Source organism: Phoxinus phoxinus (genome assembly GCF_949152265.1).
Source record: "Phoxinus phoxinus genome assembly, chromosome: 7".
Classification (NCBI taxonomy): Eukaryota; Metazoa; Chordata; class Actinopteri; order Cypriniformes; family Leuciscidae; genus Phoxinus; species Phoxinus phoxinus.
This window is the reverse complement of record NC_136882.1, coordinates 11,745,294-11,760,771: the sequence shown is the minus strand read 5'-3', so window position 1 is coordinate 11,760,771 and position 15,478 is coordinate 11,745,294. Positions and strand designations below refer to the sequence as shown.

Genomic DNA, 15,478 nt, shown 5'->3' with positions numbered 1-15,478 from the left:
TGCCTACCTTCAAATGGCCACAACTTCTCCAAATATTATCAGATTACCATGTGTTACACATCGTTGGAAAGCTTGGAGACTACACTTTCAGAATCTGTGAATAACTCAAAATGCCCCAGAACCGACTTTCCATGACCGGTCACATTTTCTCATATAATTTATTACGTAATAAAATATTTACTTATACATAAGTTTATATAGAATATTAGTTTTTAAAATAACCGGATAAATTAATGATTCAATGACTCATTCATAAATACACTTGTCATTGTTTTACAGTTTTTCTCATTTGCTAAGACACACTAAATGAAACTGGGATCCGCTTGATCTTCATCATCACATTATTAGCACAGCAGAAGTCTTCTCTTGCAAATGTTTTAACACTTTTTCATTTGTTTCACACATTTTTCACACGCTTTGTCAAAACAGTTACCACAGATCTCATTGAAAGACCCCAAACTCTTTTGGATTCATTGTGTTGAACAAAAGGAAAACATCTATTCACAGCTGATAGAAAGTACTTGCATAATTATAAATCTCTATGCACCTGTGTGAAACTCGTTTGCACAACTCTTCAATCAGCAATCAGTCCTCATCCATCTATAAAAGATACCACCTCTGTGTTGCTATTTGCAAGCATGTATCAAAGAGGCCATAGGCACGGAAGGGGAGCAAGAGGCCATGGAAGAGGAAGAGGAAGAGGAAGAGGAAGAGGAAGAGGAAGAGGAAGAGGAAGAGGAAGAGGAAGAGGAAGAGGAAGAGGAAGAGGAAGAGGAAGAGGAAGAGGAGTTTGCGTGGTGGAGGAGCTGCAGCAGCAAGAGGGCGAAATCGAGCTCAAGTTTCAAATGAAATTCGGGCAACAATTATTGACCATGTCATCAATCATGGCTTGTCCTTTAGAGAGGGTGGACAAAGGGTCCAGCCCATTCTGAGTCGGAGCACTGTGGCATCTATTGTCGGGCTTTTTCGGAATGAGAACAGGTAATTCACAGTGTTACTGTAATGTATACCACTGTGTATTTCAGCTTTACTGTATTGCCCTGTTAGCAGAACAAACTGTGTCTACAGTAATGCAGATGTTTTATCAATCCCATTTATGTGACTGTCATACAGTAATGTCAATTTTGACATGCTTTTTGCTTTTACTTTTGTGACGGCCCCAGGGCCTCTGCCGGGGGGTGTTTTGTGTGTGTCTCTGTCTGTGTGTTACAGGGTGAACTTGGTGGAGTGGAGCTGAGCCCATCAGGCGGATTAGAGGCAGCTGGCCACTGGCTCCAGATTGCATAAAACCCGCCCCTTCCTGATTGTTCTTCTCTTGATTGCTTGGTTTCCCCTGACCCAGCACCATGGTGTTTTACCGTGTCTTGTTTGTTTAGCGAACCTGGCGTTATGATCTGCCAGCTCCATGTTGTTAAGTTTTTAAACCATTATTTGTTATATTTGTTTAGTTAACTTACTTTCTGTGAATAAATATCTTTTGCCGGTAATCCCCTGAGCGTGGTTTCCTCTATTTGTTGCGGCCTTTGAGCCGGGCCGTAACAAATTGGGGGCTCGTCAAACTCGGAAGTTATGCTGTAGATTGGGGGGTTTTCCAGTTGGTGACGTCTAGTCTGGGATCCCCTTGGTTCGTCTTGTTTTGTGGAAACCGACGCAAGGGAATTAACCGGGTTGTATTTGGTGCTGTGGGGTGATGGAATCATTGGTATCTGTCTAGTCACGGGACAAGGAAGGTAAGTGTTGACCTTTTTTTTGCGCAAATGTATGGATTGAGTAAATTCCCCTGTAGGTATAGCGCGTTTTCTCTTTAGAATTCGTGTGCACATAAATGTAGTGCGGGGTGAAAGTGGTTGGAGCGGTTGTCTCGGGAGCACGTCCATGGTTGTGGCGAAGTTGCCAGCTTGCTGGTCGCTTAACCAAACTATTGGGTTTTGGTGCATAAATACCCACCGCAAGTAACTCCTGAAGACTAGGGTTGAGTTATATAGATTGGGTTAGGCAGTTTAGAGGGGATGCTCAATTTATGAGGTAATTTGTGATCCGTGTTGCGCACTATTTAGGTCAATACTATACATTCTTTTGTTTACCGTAGACTGATTACTGTTGTGCATTGTTCAGGTGGTGTTAATCATGGCAGGAATAGATGATTTTATTGATATTCCTTCGGAGGAATTTTTGGATCAGTGTACTAGGGATCAGTTGTTAAAGATAGCTGATCATTATAAAATCAGCGTGGGCGACAGGAGGTTAAAGGAAAATGTTCGATCTATTGTAAGGGCACATTTGTATGATATGGGTGTTTTAACAGCTGTACAAAAATCGCATAGTCCTACTGATTTGGCTTTGGATGGTTTTTCTCAGGGTATGTCTCCTAGTGTAACTTTAAATTTTGAACAGCAAAAAGAAATGTTGATATTGCGGATGAAGTTAGAGAAGGAGAAGGAGGTAGAGTTGGAACAGATTCGGCAGAAATCAGAAGTTGATAAAGTGTTGGCACTAGAAAAAATGAAACAGCTAACAGAAATGGCAAAGTTAGATTTGGAGAGTGAAAGACTGAGATTAGTTGAAGGAGGTAAATTATATGACTTCTCAAGGAATGAAGAGTTGGCTCGGGGTAGCGATAATTCACGTGATATTTTGAATAGTTTGCGCTTGGTGCCTAAATTTAGCGAGAAGGACGTTGATGTATTCTTCACGTTGTTTGAGCATATTGCAGACGCGAGGGGCTGGGTTGATTCAGACCGAATAGTGTTGCTGCAATGTGTGTTAACTGGGCGTGCGCAGGAGGTTTTTTCCCTGTTGTCTCTGGAAGACAGCAGTGATTATGCCGCGGTTAAAAAGGCTGTACTGAAGACATATGAGTTAGTTCCTGAAGCATATCGTCAGCGTTTTAGGAGTTGGAAAAAGGGAGATAAATCATATCTTGAATTTGCCCGTGATTTGGGGATGCACTTTAATCGATGGTGCTCGGCTGTAGAAGTGAAAGATTTTGATGACTTGTGTAACCTGATGGTGCTTGAACAGTTTAAAAATTCAGTCCCAGAGCGAATTGCCATGTACATAAGTGAACAGAAGGTAAGGACAGCAGGGGAGGCTGCTGCCCTTGCGGATGATTATTTCTTGACCCACAAAGGTGGCGGTATGGATGACCGCACGCGTGCTTTGGCTGGGGGAAATATTGCGCCTGCGGGAGGGATGTTTTTCTCTAGGCGGTCAGGTGGAGGTTTTCCTCGGGAGCAAAGAGTTGATTATGGAGTCCGTGACTCTGAGTGTCATTTTTGTCATAAATATGGTCACTGGAAGAGAGAATGCATGGCGTTTAAGTCGCGAAATGGGCAAGATGTTACTCATGTAAAGCCAGTGGCTTTAGCGGCGCCGGTTTCCAATGTACTTTTAGGCCGCCCGAGTGTCGAGTTATCAGTTGGGGTGTCAAAGCCTGACTTAAGCTCATACTTGCCGTTTATTTCAAAAGGACATGTGTCTTTGGTTGGAAGTAACGAGAGGGTGCCAGTAACTATCTTACGGGACACGGGGGCATTTGATTCATTTGTTCTAGGGTGTGCTTTACCGTTTTCTGAGGAAACAAATACTGGATCTTTTGTACCTGTTTTGGGCATGGGTATGTCTATTTTTCATGTTCCTGTACATAAACTTGTTCTCTATTCAGAGTTGTTTGAGGGAGAAGTTAAAATGGGAGTGCGTCCTGCTTTGCCTATAGACGGTGTTACCGTGATTTTGGGAAATGATGTGGCAGGAGCACGTGTTTGGGGAAATAGTCCGGTACATCCAGTGGTGGTCCCAGTACCGATGGGTAGTAATGGCCCGGATGAGAATGAAAAGCAGTTTCCTGAAGTGTTCACGGCTTGCGCTGTGACGCGCGCCATGAAGCGGGCCACTAACGATGCAGATGCTGTAGAGGTGGAAAACGCAGGAAGTGAGGCATCTGAGTTGTTTGTAATGACTTTGTCTGACACTCCCTTGTCTGTCTCCCATAGTGAGTTGGCGCGTGAGCAAAGAGCCGATGTAACGCTGAAGGAGCTGTTTCAGTCTGTTCTGGGGGTGGATGAGGTGAAAGATCGAGCACAGGGCTACTTCGTACAAAATGAGGTATTGGTTCGGAAGTGGGTGCCACATTGTGAGGATTTTTTTGGGGATCCTGTGTATCAGATTGTCGTGCCCTCCAAATTTCGTGATTTGGTTTTGCGTGTTGCTCATGATGAGTCGGGGCACATGGGGGTTAGTAAAACGTATGATCGTGTCCTCAGGCATTTTTTTTGGCCACGGGTGGAGAAGAGTGTTGCAAGCTACATCAAGACGTGCCACACTTGTCAGTTAACTGGTAAGCCAAATCAAAAAATTAAAGTTGCTCCCCTGTATCCGATTCCTGTTGTAAGCCAGCCATTTGAGCACCTGATTATTGACTGTGTGGGCCCTCTCCCTCGTTCGAGGTCAGGTGCGATGTATTTGTTAACAGTTATGTGCAGTAGCACCAGATACCCAGCAGCATATCCATTACGCACGCTAACAGCAAAATCAGTGGTGCGTGCTCTGGGTCAGTTTATATCCATCTTCGGCATACCTAGAAATGTTCAGAGTGACCAAGGGTCTAATTTTTCTTCTCACTTGTTTGCGCAGGTATTGAAACTGTTGCATGTGCAGCACAACCAGTCTTCTGCGTACCATGCGCAAAGCCAAGGAGCCCTGGAACGTTTCCATCAGACCTTAAAATCAATGATGAGGGCATACTGTGTGCAGATGGATGCTGATTGGGAGGACGGGTTACCATGGTTGTTGCTAGCAGCAAGGGAAGTAGTGCAGGAGAGTACAGGTTTCAGTCCGAACGAGTTGGTGTTTGGTCATACTGTGCGGGGGCCCTTGGCTGCTTTGCAAAGTGAGTGGAAGGAGGCTCAGCCACCTCAAAATTTGATTGATTATGTCAATGGTTTTAGACAGCGACTTTACTCTGCCACAGAGTTAGCCAGGAAGAAGCTGAATTCGGGGCAGGAGAAGATGAAACGTCTTTATGACCGAAGAACGGAGCGGCGTAGTTTTTGTGAGGGCGATCAGGTTTTGGCTTTATTACCCATGGTTGGTTCACCGTTACAAGCAAAGTTTTTGGGCCCTTACACGGTAGTAAAGAAGTTGTCAGAGCTAAACTACCTGATTGCCACTCCAGAACGTCGAAAGAACCACCAACTTTGTCATATCAATCTGTTGAAAGCATATCATGCCCGGGTGTCTCAGGAATTGAGTGTACCGGCAGATAATGCTCATCCAGTGTGTGTTGGTAACACGGTTCTGTCTGGTAGTGAAGCTGTTTGTGAGGATGATTTACCGGATCATGACTCTGCATTGTTAACTGGTCGGCTTAAAAACTCTAAGGTACTTTTAGAGTTAAACAGTGTCTTGTCTCACTTGTCTGAGCTTCAGCGCACAGAATTAGTGGAGATTATACATGAGTATTCCAGTCTGTTTGGAGATGTGCCATCTCGTACAAATGTTTTGGAGCATGACATTGAAATAGTAGGAGATGTAAAGCCGATCAAGCAGCGTTTTTATCGAGTAAGTCCGGAGAAGCGGAAATTTTTGGATGCTGAAGTTGATTATATGCTGAAAAATGGTATTGCTGAACCGTCATCATCAAGTTGGGCGTCGCCTTGTTTATTGGTTCCGAAATCAGATAATACCCCTCGGTTTTGTTCTGATTTTAGCAACTTTTCAACGTTTGATGAATAAAGTGGTTGGAAATTTGCAGGGCTGTGCAGTATACTTGGATGATATGGTTATTTACTCGGATACTTGGTCTTCTCATGTGCAACGCGTGAAAGCACTGTTTAAACGTCTGGCTGAGGCACGCCTCACAGTAAATTTGGCAAAGTGTGAGTTTGCTCGGGCGACAGTGACATACCTTGGGCGGCAGGTTGGGCAGGGTACAGTGCGTCTCCTGCATGCAAAGGTACAGGCTGTTGAGTGTTATCCACCTCCAGCTACAAAAAAAGATCTTATGAGATTTCTGGGTTTGGTGGGTTACTACAGGGGTTTCTGTAGAAATTTTTCAACTGTGGTAGCACCATTGACAGATCTTTTGAAGGGTAAGGTCAAATATGTCTGGTCTCCTGTCTGCCAAGCGGCTTTTGAAAATGTGAAGGCAATTCTGTGCAATGCTCCTGTTTTGGCAGCTCCTTCTATGGACAAAGCATTTAAACTTCAGGTTGATGCCAGTCATGTAGGGGCAGGTGGGGTGCTGTTACAGCAAGATGAGTTTGGTATTGACCGACCGGTGGGTTTCTATTCGAAAAAATTTAATAAACATCAATTGAATTATTCTGTAATTGAAAAAGAAGCATTGGCTTTGATTTGGTCCCTGCAACACTTTGAGGTGTATGTAGGTTCAGGTCCGGTGGTTATTTTTACAGATCACAATCCATTGACATTTTTGAACTCGCTGCACTGTCCAAATCAAAGACTTGTTAGGTGGTCTTTGTTTCTCCAGTCATACAACTTGGATATACATCATGTGAAGGGAAGAGATAACGTTGTTGCAGATGCTTTGTCCAGAGCCCCATGTCAGTGATTGTGCTATAGGTTTTCATGGTGGTGTCTCTATCTCACTCTTAAATTGCTTCCAGGTCCCAGTTGCAGAGATGAGTTGTGAGGCTACAGGATGAATGAGCAAATACTGTTCAGATGACTTGGTATTGAGCGTAGTGACAGTCATGTGTAAGTATAACTTTGAGAAGGAATTTGGGATCTGTACAGTTAAAAAAAAAAAAAAAAAAGTTTATAGTGGTTGTTGGTCAGGGTTCCAGTGGGGACCCTGTCTTTATGGGGGGGGGTGTGACGGCCCCAGGGCCTCTGCCGGGGGGTGTTTTGTGTGTGTCTCTGTCTGTGTGTTACAGGGTGAACTTGGTGGAGTGGAGCTGAGCCCATCAGGCGGATTAGAGGCAGCTGGCCACTGGCTCCAGATTGCATAAAACCCGCCCCTTCCTGATTGTTCTTCTCTTGATTGCTTGGTTTCCCCTGACCCAGCACCATGGTGTTTTACCGTGTCTTGTTTGTTTAGCGAACCTGGCGTTATGATCTGCCAGCTCCATGTTGTTAAGTTTTTAAACCATTATTTGTTATATTTGTTTAGTTAACTTACTTTCTGTGAATAAATATCTTTTGCCGGTAATCCCCTGAGCGTGGTTTCCTCTATTTGTTGCGGCCTTTGAGCCGGGCCGTAACACTTTATAGAATCCACACATTACCACACACTGGTGGCAGAGGAAAGATATTTACTATTGAACAGGAGTCTGACATTGTAGATATGGTAGTGGCAAACAATGCAATCAGACTGCGTGAAATCCAGGCAGCAGTAATTGCAGATCAGGGAGCATTTAGAAATATAAACAGTGTGAGTTTGAAAACTATAGATCAAGTCCTTAAACGAAACCATGTCAGAATGAAGCAGCTGTACAGAGTTCAATTTCAAAGAAACTCTGACATCGTAAAGGAGGCACGATTCCAGTATGTGCAGGTACATATTTTTTTATTGTAATGCATTGTTTACCCTAGTTACATGCAACTGGAATAATTTGCTTTATGAATTTTCTCTTTTTCTTAGAGAATGATGGAGCTTGAAGCTGAAGGGGCACATCACAAATTCATTTTTGTGGATGAAGCCGGCTTCAACCTCTGTAAAGTGAGGAGACGTGGGAGGAACATCATTGGGCAGAGGGCCACTGTCACAGTGCCAGGTCAGAGAGGTGACAATATCACCATGTGTGCTGCCATCTCCAATGATGGGGTCCTGTGCCACATACCAACTATTGGCCCATACAATACAGAACGCCTCATCACATTTCTTGATGCATTGAAAGAAATACTGATTCCACCTGAAGAGAGAGGGCTGTTGAGGCCTGGCATGACTCTGTATGTCATAATTTGGGACAATGTGGCTTTCCACCACTCTCGCCTTGTGAATGAATGGTTTGCAGCACAGCCTCGTATTATGATGCAATTCCTCCCTGCATACTCGCCTTTTCTGAACCCAATCGAGGAGTTCTTCTCTGCTTGGAGGTGGAAGGTGTATGATCACCGGCCATATGAGCAGATGCCCCTCCTGGAGGCAATGAATGCTGGTTGCCTGGCAATAGGTGCAGAGGACTGCCAGGGATGGATACGCCATGCAAGGAGGTATTTTCCTCGGTGCATTGCAAGAGAAAACATTCAATGCGATGTTGATGAGAACCTGTGGCATAATCGTCAAGAACGAATGGACTAAATGTGAAAGATAAAATGTATATCTTTTTCTAAAAAAAAAGGTATTTCCACCCATAAGTTTCCTTTGGTAGCTTTTTGTTTTTCCAGTATCCATTTGAGTTTGTAAAGTATCATGTTTCATATTGATGGCTGTATTTTGTTGTCCATTGTGTAATGATTAATTGAAAGAATAAATTAATTTGACCACAAGTTGTGGTGTTTGATATTTGCTTATGTTGCATGTTTTTAATGTTTTGTGAGTGTTAGAGCATTTTGCTAACAGAATTAGTCATTTTGGCCATTGAGCTTCAGTTTTATCCTGTGTGTTAACTGTTTTGAAAATGTGATGTCAGAGTGGGCAAATGTGTTTAAGCAATCGAGAAAAACTGTAGTATATAACGATGTAACCTGCAGAAAGAATCACTGAAATATCCCAACCACTATGCACATACTGACCTACTGTCATTACCAAATACAGTTTTACCAACTTTTACATTATTACTTTATGATATATAGTTGTACTGTATGTTCTTTGCTCATCACAGTCACTTGAAGGAGATGCAAAGAAAGTTACAGCAGAGAATCCAGCAGAGAGAAAAATATCTTCAGAAGCTGAGAGATGCTGTGAAGTCTCATACGATGAGAAGAAGACTCCTCCAGTGACACACAGACGGTGTGAGGGAGCTGTAAGAGCTGATTGTGATGTGTGTTTTAACAGCACTCTGCACAGGCGGCAGTGAACAACAGTGAGAAGATCTTTACTGAGCTGATCCGCTCCATTGAGAGAAGTCGCTCTGAGGTCACAGCTGATCAGAGATCAGACAAAGGCTACAGTGAGTCCAGCTGAAGGACTCTTGGAGCGACTGCAGCAGGAGGTTGCTGATCTGCGGAGGAGAGACACTGAGCTGGAGCAGCTTTCACACACACAAGATCACATCCATTTCCTCCAGGTAATAGAGATCTAGAAAAACAGGATAGTTTACTTATGAACAAGATCCTGCTATGATGTGAGAGCAGAATGAGTAGCTGACTCAAATGAGAAACATTGACTCAAACATGAGAAACAAACCAAGGTGCTGTTTACACAACACTGTTTTCAACTAAAAACGTAAACCGGTGTATGTGGTTTGGCCGTTCGTTTACACGACAACAACGTTTTGGGTGTCTGAAAACGCAAACTTTTAAAAACGTGTTTCAAAGTGCACGTTTTTAAAAGCGGTCTCCGTGTAAACAACAAAAACGCGAATCTTTGAAGAAGATGACGTCATGCACATGTGTTTTACGTGTTCAGGCGTCACCAAACTCGGTCCTGGAGAGCCGCTGTCCTGCAGAGTTTAGCTCCAACCCCAATTAAACGCACCTGAACCAGATAATCAGGGTCTCACTAGGCATACTATAAACTTTCAGGCAGGTGTGTTGGATATGGTTGGAGCTAAACTCTGCAGGACAACGGCCCTCCAGGACCGAGTTTGGTGACCCCTGCTATACAGTGTTTCATTTTCGCAAATCCGTGTGAATGTAGCCTGGTCATAGCCCTCCTACGTACTTCCGCTCAATATTAATTTTCATTCAGTACTACGTCTGGGATTGTGGTGTATTCTTGGGTTTTCTCAGGGGGGTAATCCATCCGCCGGAAACCGAAGCTTCCCTGGGGGCCGCCATTGGCTAACAAGCCATCACCTGCTGTTAGCATACCATTGACTCCCATTCATTTTGACATCACTTTTACAGCGAATAACTTTACATCTGAGGCGTTTAAAGACTCCATTTGTCCATTATTTATTTCTAAACACGACAATGTATAAAAGGCTCCATTACCTTGTATCTTACGTTATGGCCCCGTAGAAGCCGTTTTTGTAAAAATAGGCTAACGATTGCGTCATAACCACTCGACTCTCTGTCGCACAGTCAAGAAATTACCGTATAGACAGGCAGAGAAGCTTGCAGGCAATTGGGGGGACGTGGAGGCATAAAGTCTGATAAAGTCAAGGGAGAAGCCCATAGAGAGTAATAAAGTTGCTCCTGCTGCTAGCTCATGGACAGCTAATACTCACGTTCTCCGTCTCTGCGAGATTCGGAAGGGAATGATTCAGATTTCTCTCGGCACAGCTACTAGAAGACTGACAACTGTCAGACAGGTTGCTCACGTCACATCTTTGTCGTCAAGCTCAGTTTGAGCCTGCGCAGTACGCCTGGCCATCAGGAAGTGAGTGCTTCTAATTGACTCAAGCCATCCTAGGTGTATATGACTTTCTTCTTTCAGCCGAACACAACAGTTATATTAAAAACATCCTGGCTCCTCTAAGCTTTATAATGGGAGTGAATGGTATTCTAGATTTGAAGCCCAAAAAAGCACATCCATCCATCCATCATAAAAGTAATCCAGGCTCCAGGGGGTTAATAAAGGCCTTCTGAAGCGAAGTGATGCATTTTTGTAAGAAAAATACCCATATTTATAACTTTATAAACTATAATCACTGGCTTCCGGTAATGGCTGTACACAAGTCGACTATATATGACAGGATGTTGGAGTGGCCTAAGCTTAGCTGAGAGTAGACGCCTCTCGCGGTTCAGCAAATAGGGCTGGGCAACAAACTCAAACTCCTCTTCTCTTATATTGAAATCCTAAATTATTAGGATTTTTTTAGAATTTTATTAGAATAAAAAAATCTTGTTTTAGACTTCTAATTTGTGACCGGTGTTTTGTTTTGCTCTACTGGACTCGCATACGCCCGTTACCGGAAGCAAGTGATTATAGTTTATAAAGTTATAAATATGGATATTTTTCATACAAAAACGCATCGCTTCGCTTCAGAAGGCCTTTTTTGGCGCTTCAAAAACTCGGATTTCACTCCCCATTATAAAGCTTGGAAGAGCAATGCTATTTTTTAATATCATATACTGAAAGTCATATACTGTACACCTAGGATGGCTTGAGTGTGATTTTTGAGTGAAATAACCCTTTAATGCAAATGATGATTTGCACAGGATATCTGGTAAGCTGTGCTGAGCTCACTGCTGATACATTGAATAAAGGCCCTGAAGAATTCTGATTCTGATGCGTTTTATCTCCACCAGATTCCCATCAACTCTCTCTAGATCTAAACACAATGAACACATTCCTCCGTCTGTCTGAGGAACACAGACAAAGTTAATCCGTTCCGTTAATCGAAACTACATATCGCGCAATCACACGTGAATTAGCGAGATCTTGTGGGTCCTCGGCCGCAGCCGTTCCGCAACAAATCCGGACCTGGTGGGTATTAAAGGACATCGGAGTACGGAGCCGACACGCAGCGGAGCCGATCCGCAGCCGGTGGAAATCCGGGGTAATTTACCGACGTGCGTCTGTGGAGGGAAAAGTCCGCTGTGCGCAGGTGCAAAATAGGAATGATACATGCGTCGGTGTACAAAGTAAATTGCGCTGGGTGCAAGATAGGGCCCAAAGAGTGATTACTTACACTGACACAGAGCAGCCATATCCTGATCATCCAGACAGATTTGATGAAGATAATTATCAGGTGATGTGTAGAGATAGTGTGTGTGGACGCTGTTACAGGGAGGTTGAGTGGAGTGGTTGTTATGGTGTGTATGTATCAGTGTCACATAAGAGCATCAGCAGGAAAGGAGGGGATAAAAAGTGTTTGTTTGGACATAATGATCATTCCTGGAGTTTGTACTGCATTGACTGCAGTTGCTCATTCATACACAATAACAAACAGACTCATCTCCCTGTGGTGTGCCGCTCCTCCAGAATAGGTGTGTATGTGGATCACAGTGCAGGAACTCTGTCCTTCTACAATGTCTCTGACAAAATGAGAAACATCCACACAGTTCAGACCACTTTCACTCAGCCTCTCTATCCTGGTTTTTATGTTTGTTATGGCTCATCATTGAATCTGTGAAAAGGTACTGCCAGGACATTTTCTGTTAAGTTAACCCTAAAGGCCAACTCACACTGCACAGACAAAGGTTAACAAACACGTTTGTTGGGTTTTGTTGGATCAGTGTTTTACGGTTGGCGTTGGTCGGGTTTTATTTTCACCAAACTGAACATGTTCAATCAGCGTTTGTTGGTGTCTGTTGGGACAGTGTGAACATGACAGTTATTTTTCATAAAACTCAAAATCCAATGGCCAACTTGTCGGCCCAGATCCGGGCCACATCTGGTACATGTGGATTCCACGCTTACCAGATGTGGGCCGGATCACTGTTGCTGTCTGGGTGGTGTTTGTTGGTGTTTGTCTTTGCGGTGGGAATTGGCCTATAACATAACACAATCCAATATGTAATTCAATATGAAAGTAAAACACCTGTGAAAATAACTAAGGATAATTCCTTCATATTAATATTGCACAGTGGGCCATGTTTTTAAGAGAGTAGGATAGATTCTAGAGTAGGGGTCTCAAGCCCTGTTCCTGGAGAGCTACCGACCTCCAGAGTTCAGCTTCAACCCCAATCAAACACACCTGAATCCGTTAATAATTGGCTGCATCTGAAATCGCATACTTTCCTACTATATAGTAGGCAGAAAAAAGAAAGTGACAAAAGAGGTATGTCTGAATTCACAGCACTCATAAATTAGTAGGGGCGTCTCAATCAGCTCCCTGGTTTAGTAGTCTGAGCACTGATCAGAGACTCGACCAATTTAAGGGCTGTCTCTGTGGCAGAATCCTTGAACTGAAAGGTTCGCTCCCTAAAAAGTCCAACAGTGCACCGTGAAAACCAGGGAGCATTGATGTTCACTATGTTCCCTTAATAGAAGTTCTGAAGCATAAATCACATGAGCCAACTCACTATAATGACACGTGATAGACGTTTTTAAAAATACAAACCAGTTTATTATATTTCAGCATAAACATACATTGCTCGACAGGTAATGAACATAATCTAGCTAACATTTATCATTTATTTATGGCTGAAATGTTGCACTTATATGTAAAAAGCAAAGTATTTATCGTAATGTAGCTGATTGGGATGCACCCTAGGCAAAAAGTACCCGAATGGCCTACTACTTCCGGCGAATTATACTTCCCACTACTTCATTGAATTAATACAACTTCTGTCACTGAAACAACTTGTCAGAATAAAGGCCTGTTCATATCACCATGAATAATAGCCATGAATCAGTCCAAATTGTGCTTGCGACACGTCCATTGTTCAGACCGATATGAAAATATAGAGTAGCCTATACGACTGAATGAGAATGCACATTTGCATTCAACCTTTTCCTGTGTTTTCTTCCTGAAAATAAATTCCCTTGGTTACTTATGATTATCTTCACCTGTGTCTTGTTTAGTTTCTCATTTTCCTTTTGTGCGCATATATAATCTTCCTCAGTGCAGTGTCTGATTTTGCGTTTTGCTTTCGCTTTGGGTTGTATTTTTCATTTTCCTCCTGGAATATCTTCTTATAAACACTGCAATTAGATCCATTTATCTTCTCCTTGTCTGCAAACCGACACAGATCAGCTGTGATGTACAGTCTATATACTGTATAATATATGTCTATGTAATTGTGTGTGTAAAAACTGTATAAATATATATAAAATCAACCTTGCTGTGATGGTTTGTTCAAATCATTATGTAGCGTAGATTACAATTGTATTATATTTGTTAAATGATTCAAATAAAATAGCCTACTCATAAAATTGTCTTCTGTTCTCAGGCAGGATGTATTATCATTTTAAAAAGCTAGTACTTACAACTCTGACTGAGAAAGACATAGTTATGACCTGCAATGTGCATTTACTATAAATGTTCATTTATTGTATGAGTGTTTGATTGAATGACAGAAGAGTCAATTGAATCAGTTTGATTGCTAACAGGAAGAATAGTTTCATGAAGTGTGTATTTGAAAAAGAACTGAATCATTAAAACTATAGTATAGGCTACTCTATATTTTCAAAAAAAGCATCTTTAAAAAGTATTTGTTAAAGATCCCTACAGGAAAAATACTTCTGGAACCAGCGCCGCTGAAAAAAGCCACTCTATAGCATTTATGATACCAAATATTTCATTAATTTTAAAGAATACAAATTTAAGTGAAGAGCATTTTCACTAGTAGTTTCAGACTTTTAGCTCACATTAATTTCTTAGCCATTTTAGTTATAACTGCGATTAAGCACATTTATCCTTCTCAAGGCATCTTTGTTGTCTATGGTCTTGTGGACGGTAATGATGAAGGGGAAGGCAGAGGGCAGCTCGACTCTGCGGCTGAGCTTTTGGTGACCCCAGTGCAGGCAGCGCAGTCTCTCAGCCAGGTCACGGCGGCCCGCACGCTCAAGACCGTCCTGCAGAAGCTTGGTTTTGTTCGGTTTGTCCCAGGAACGCTCATACCTGTCAATCATTAGAGGAATAACACAATGACTCTCAACTTTAACAATAAGGGCTCATTTACAAACATTAATTAACAGTTACATTTAACAGTGTGTTACTGTAGATTAATACACACCATGATTCCAGCATTCTCTGAGCCTGGACCCTCTTTTCTTTGGATGTTGCATGAAACTGTCTGACTTCATTTCTGGTGAATCCAAGTTCAAATGCTAGAACGTTCCATTCAAACCCCAACTGCTTAGCAATCTCCTGCACGGATTTCATATTGATCACAGCATCCTAAAGGACAAAGAACAATGCATGGACATGGTGACATAAGGGGGGTACTAATTTATAACAATATTGTGTTACACGTAGTTTCATTATACATTTAAGTGCTGAGTAATATTAATTAACTTCATGTACTTACTGTAGGGTTATAATTCGGATTAGGGTTTGGTTTAGTTGCATGCAATTTATGGTAATTACAATAACTACATGTAACGTGTAACAAGGACACTGTAAAATAGTGTCACCCAATATTGTAGAGATGACTCACCTCTTGTGCTTTGTTTGGCATTTTATCCACTTATGCAAGGATTCTAGTTGGTTCCAGGCAAGAAACAAGTGATACAATGCAAAGTGTGTCAGAACAGTACCATCTAATTTAAAATGCAAATACTAATTCAATTCACAACACAAATACTTCATTTAAAACACTTACAAATGTGTGCTGTTGTTGCATATAGATGTCAATGCGTTTGCAGTGGTCAGTGGTTGTCATAGGGAGTGTCCAACACAAATCTGCCTGGTTAAAAATTAAAACATCACATAGTCCACTCAAGGTTTTACATTAAGAATTAATTTAGTAGAGTGAATGTAAAGTGAGTACACTTTACAATTATTTAAGAATTTCTTCT

At 42.2% G+C, this 15,478-nt stretch overlaps 2 protein-coding genes across 2 annotated transcripts; one reads left to right on the top strand and one right to left on the bottom strand.

The window, feature by feature from the left end:
* The first annotated feature begins 691 nt into the window (after positions 1-691).
* Positions 692-8,375, top strand: LOC307001363 (uncharacterized protein). Its single transcript, XM_079617753.1, has 3 exons — positions 692-981; positions 7,234-7,516; positions 7,604-8,375. Exons 2-3 carry the CDS (start codon positions 7,307-7,309, stop codon positions 8,261-8,263), a joined length of 870 nt encoding a protein of 289 aa, XP_079473879.1. The 5' UTR covers positions 692-981; positions 7,234-7,306; the 3' UTR covers positions 8,264-8,375.
* Positions 8,376-14,344: 5,969 nt separating this feature from the next.
* On the bottom strand, positions 14,345-15,138 carry LOC307002043 (uncharacterized protein; the record flags this gene model as incomplete). Its single annotated transcript, XM_079619255.1, has 3 exons — positions 14,345-14,579; positions 14,695-14,858; positions 15,118-15,138. 3 exons carry the CDS (start codon positions 15,136-15,138, stop codon positions 14,345-14,347), a joined length of 420 nt encoding a protein of 139 aa, XP_079475381.1.
* Positions 15,139-15,478: the final 340 nt, after the last annotated feature.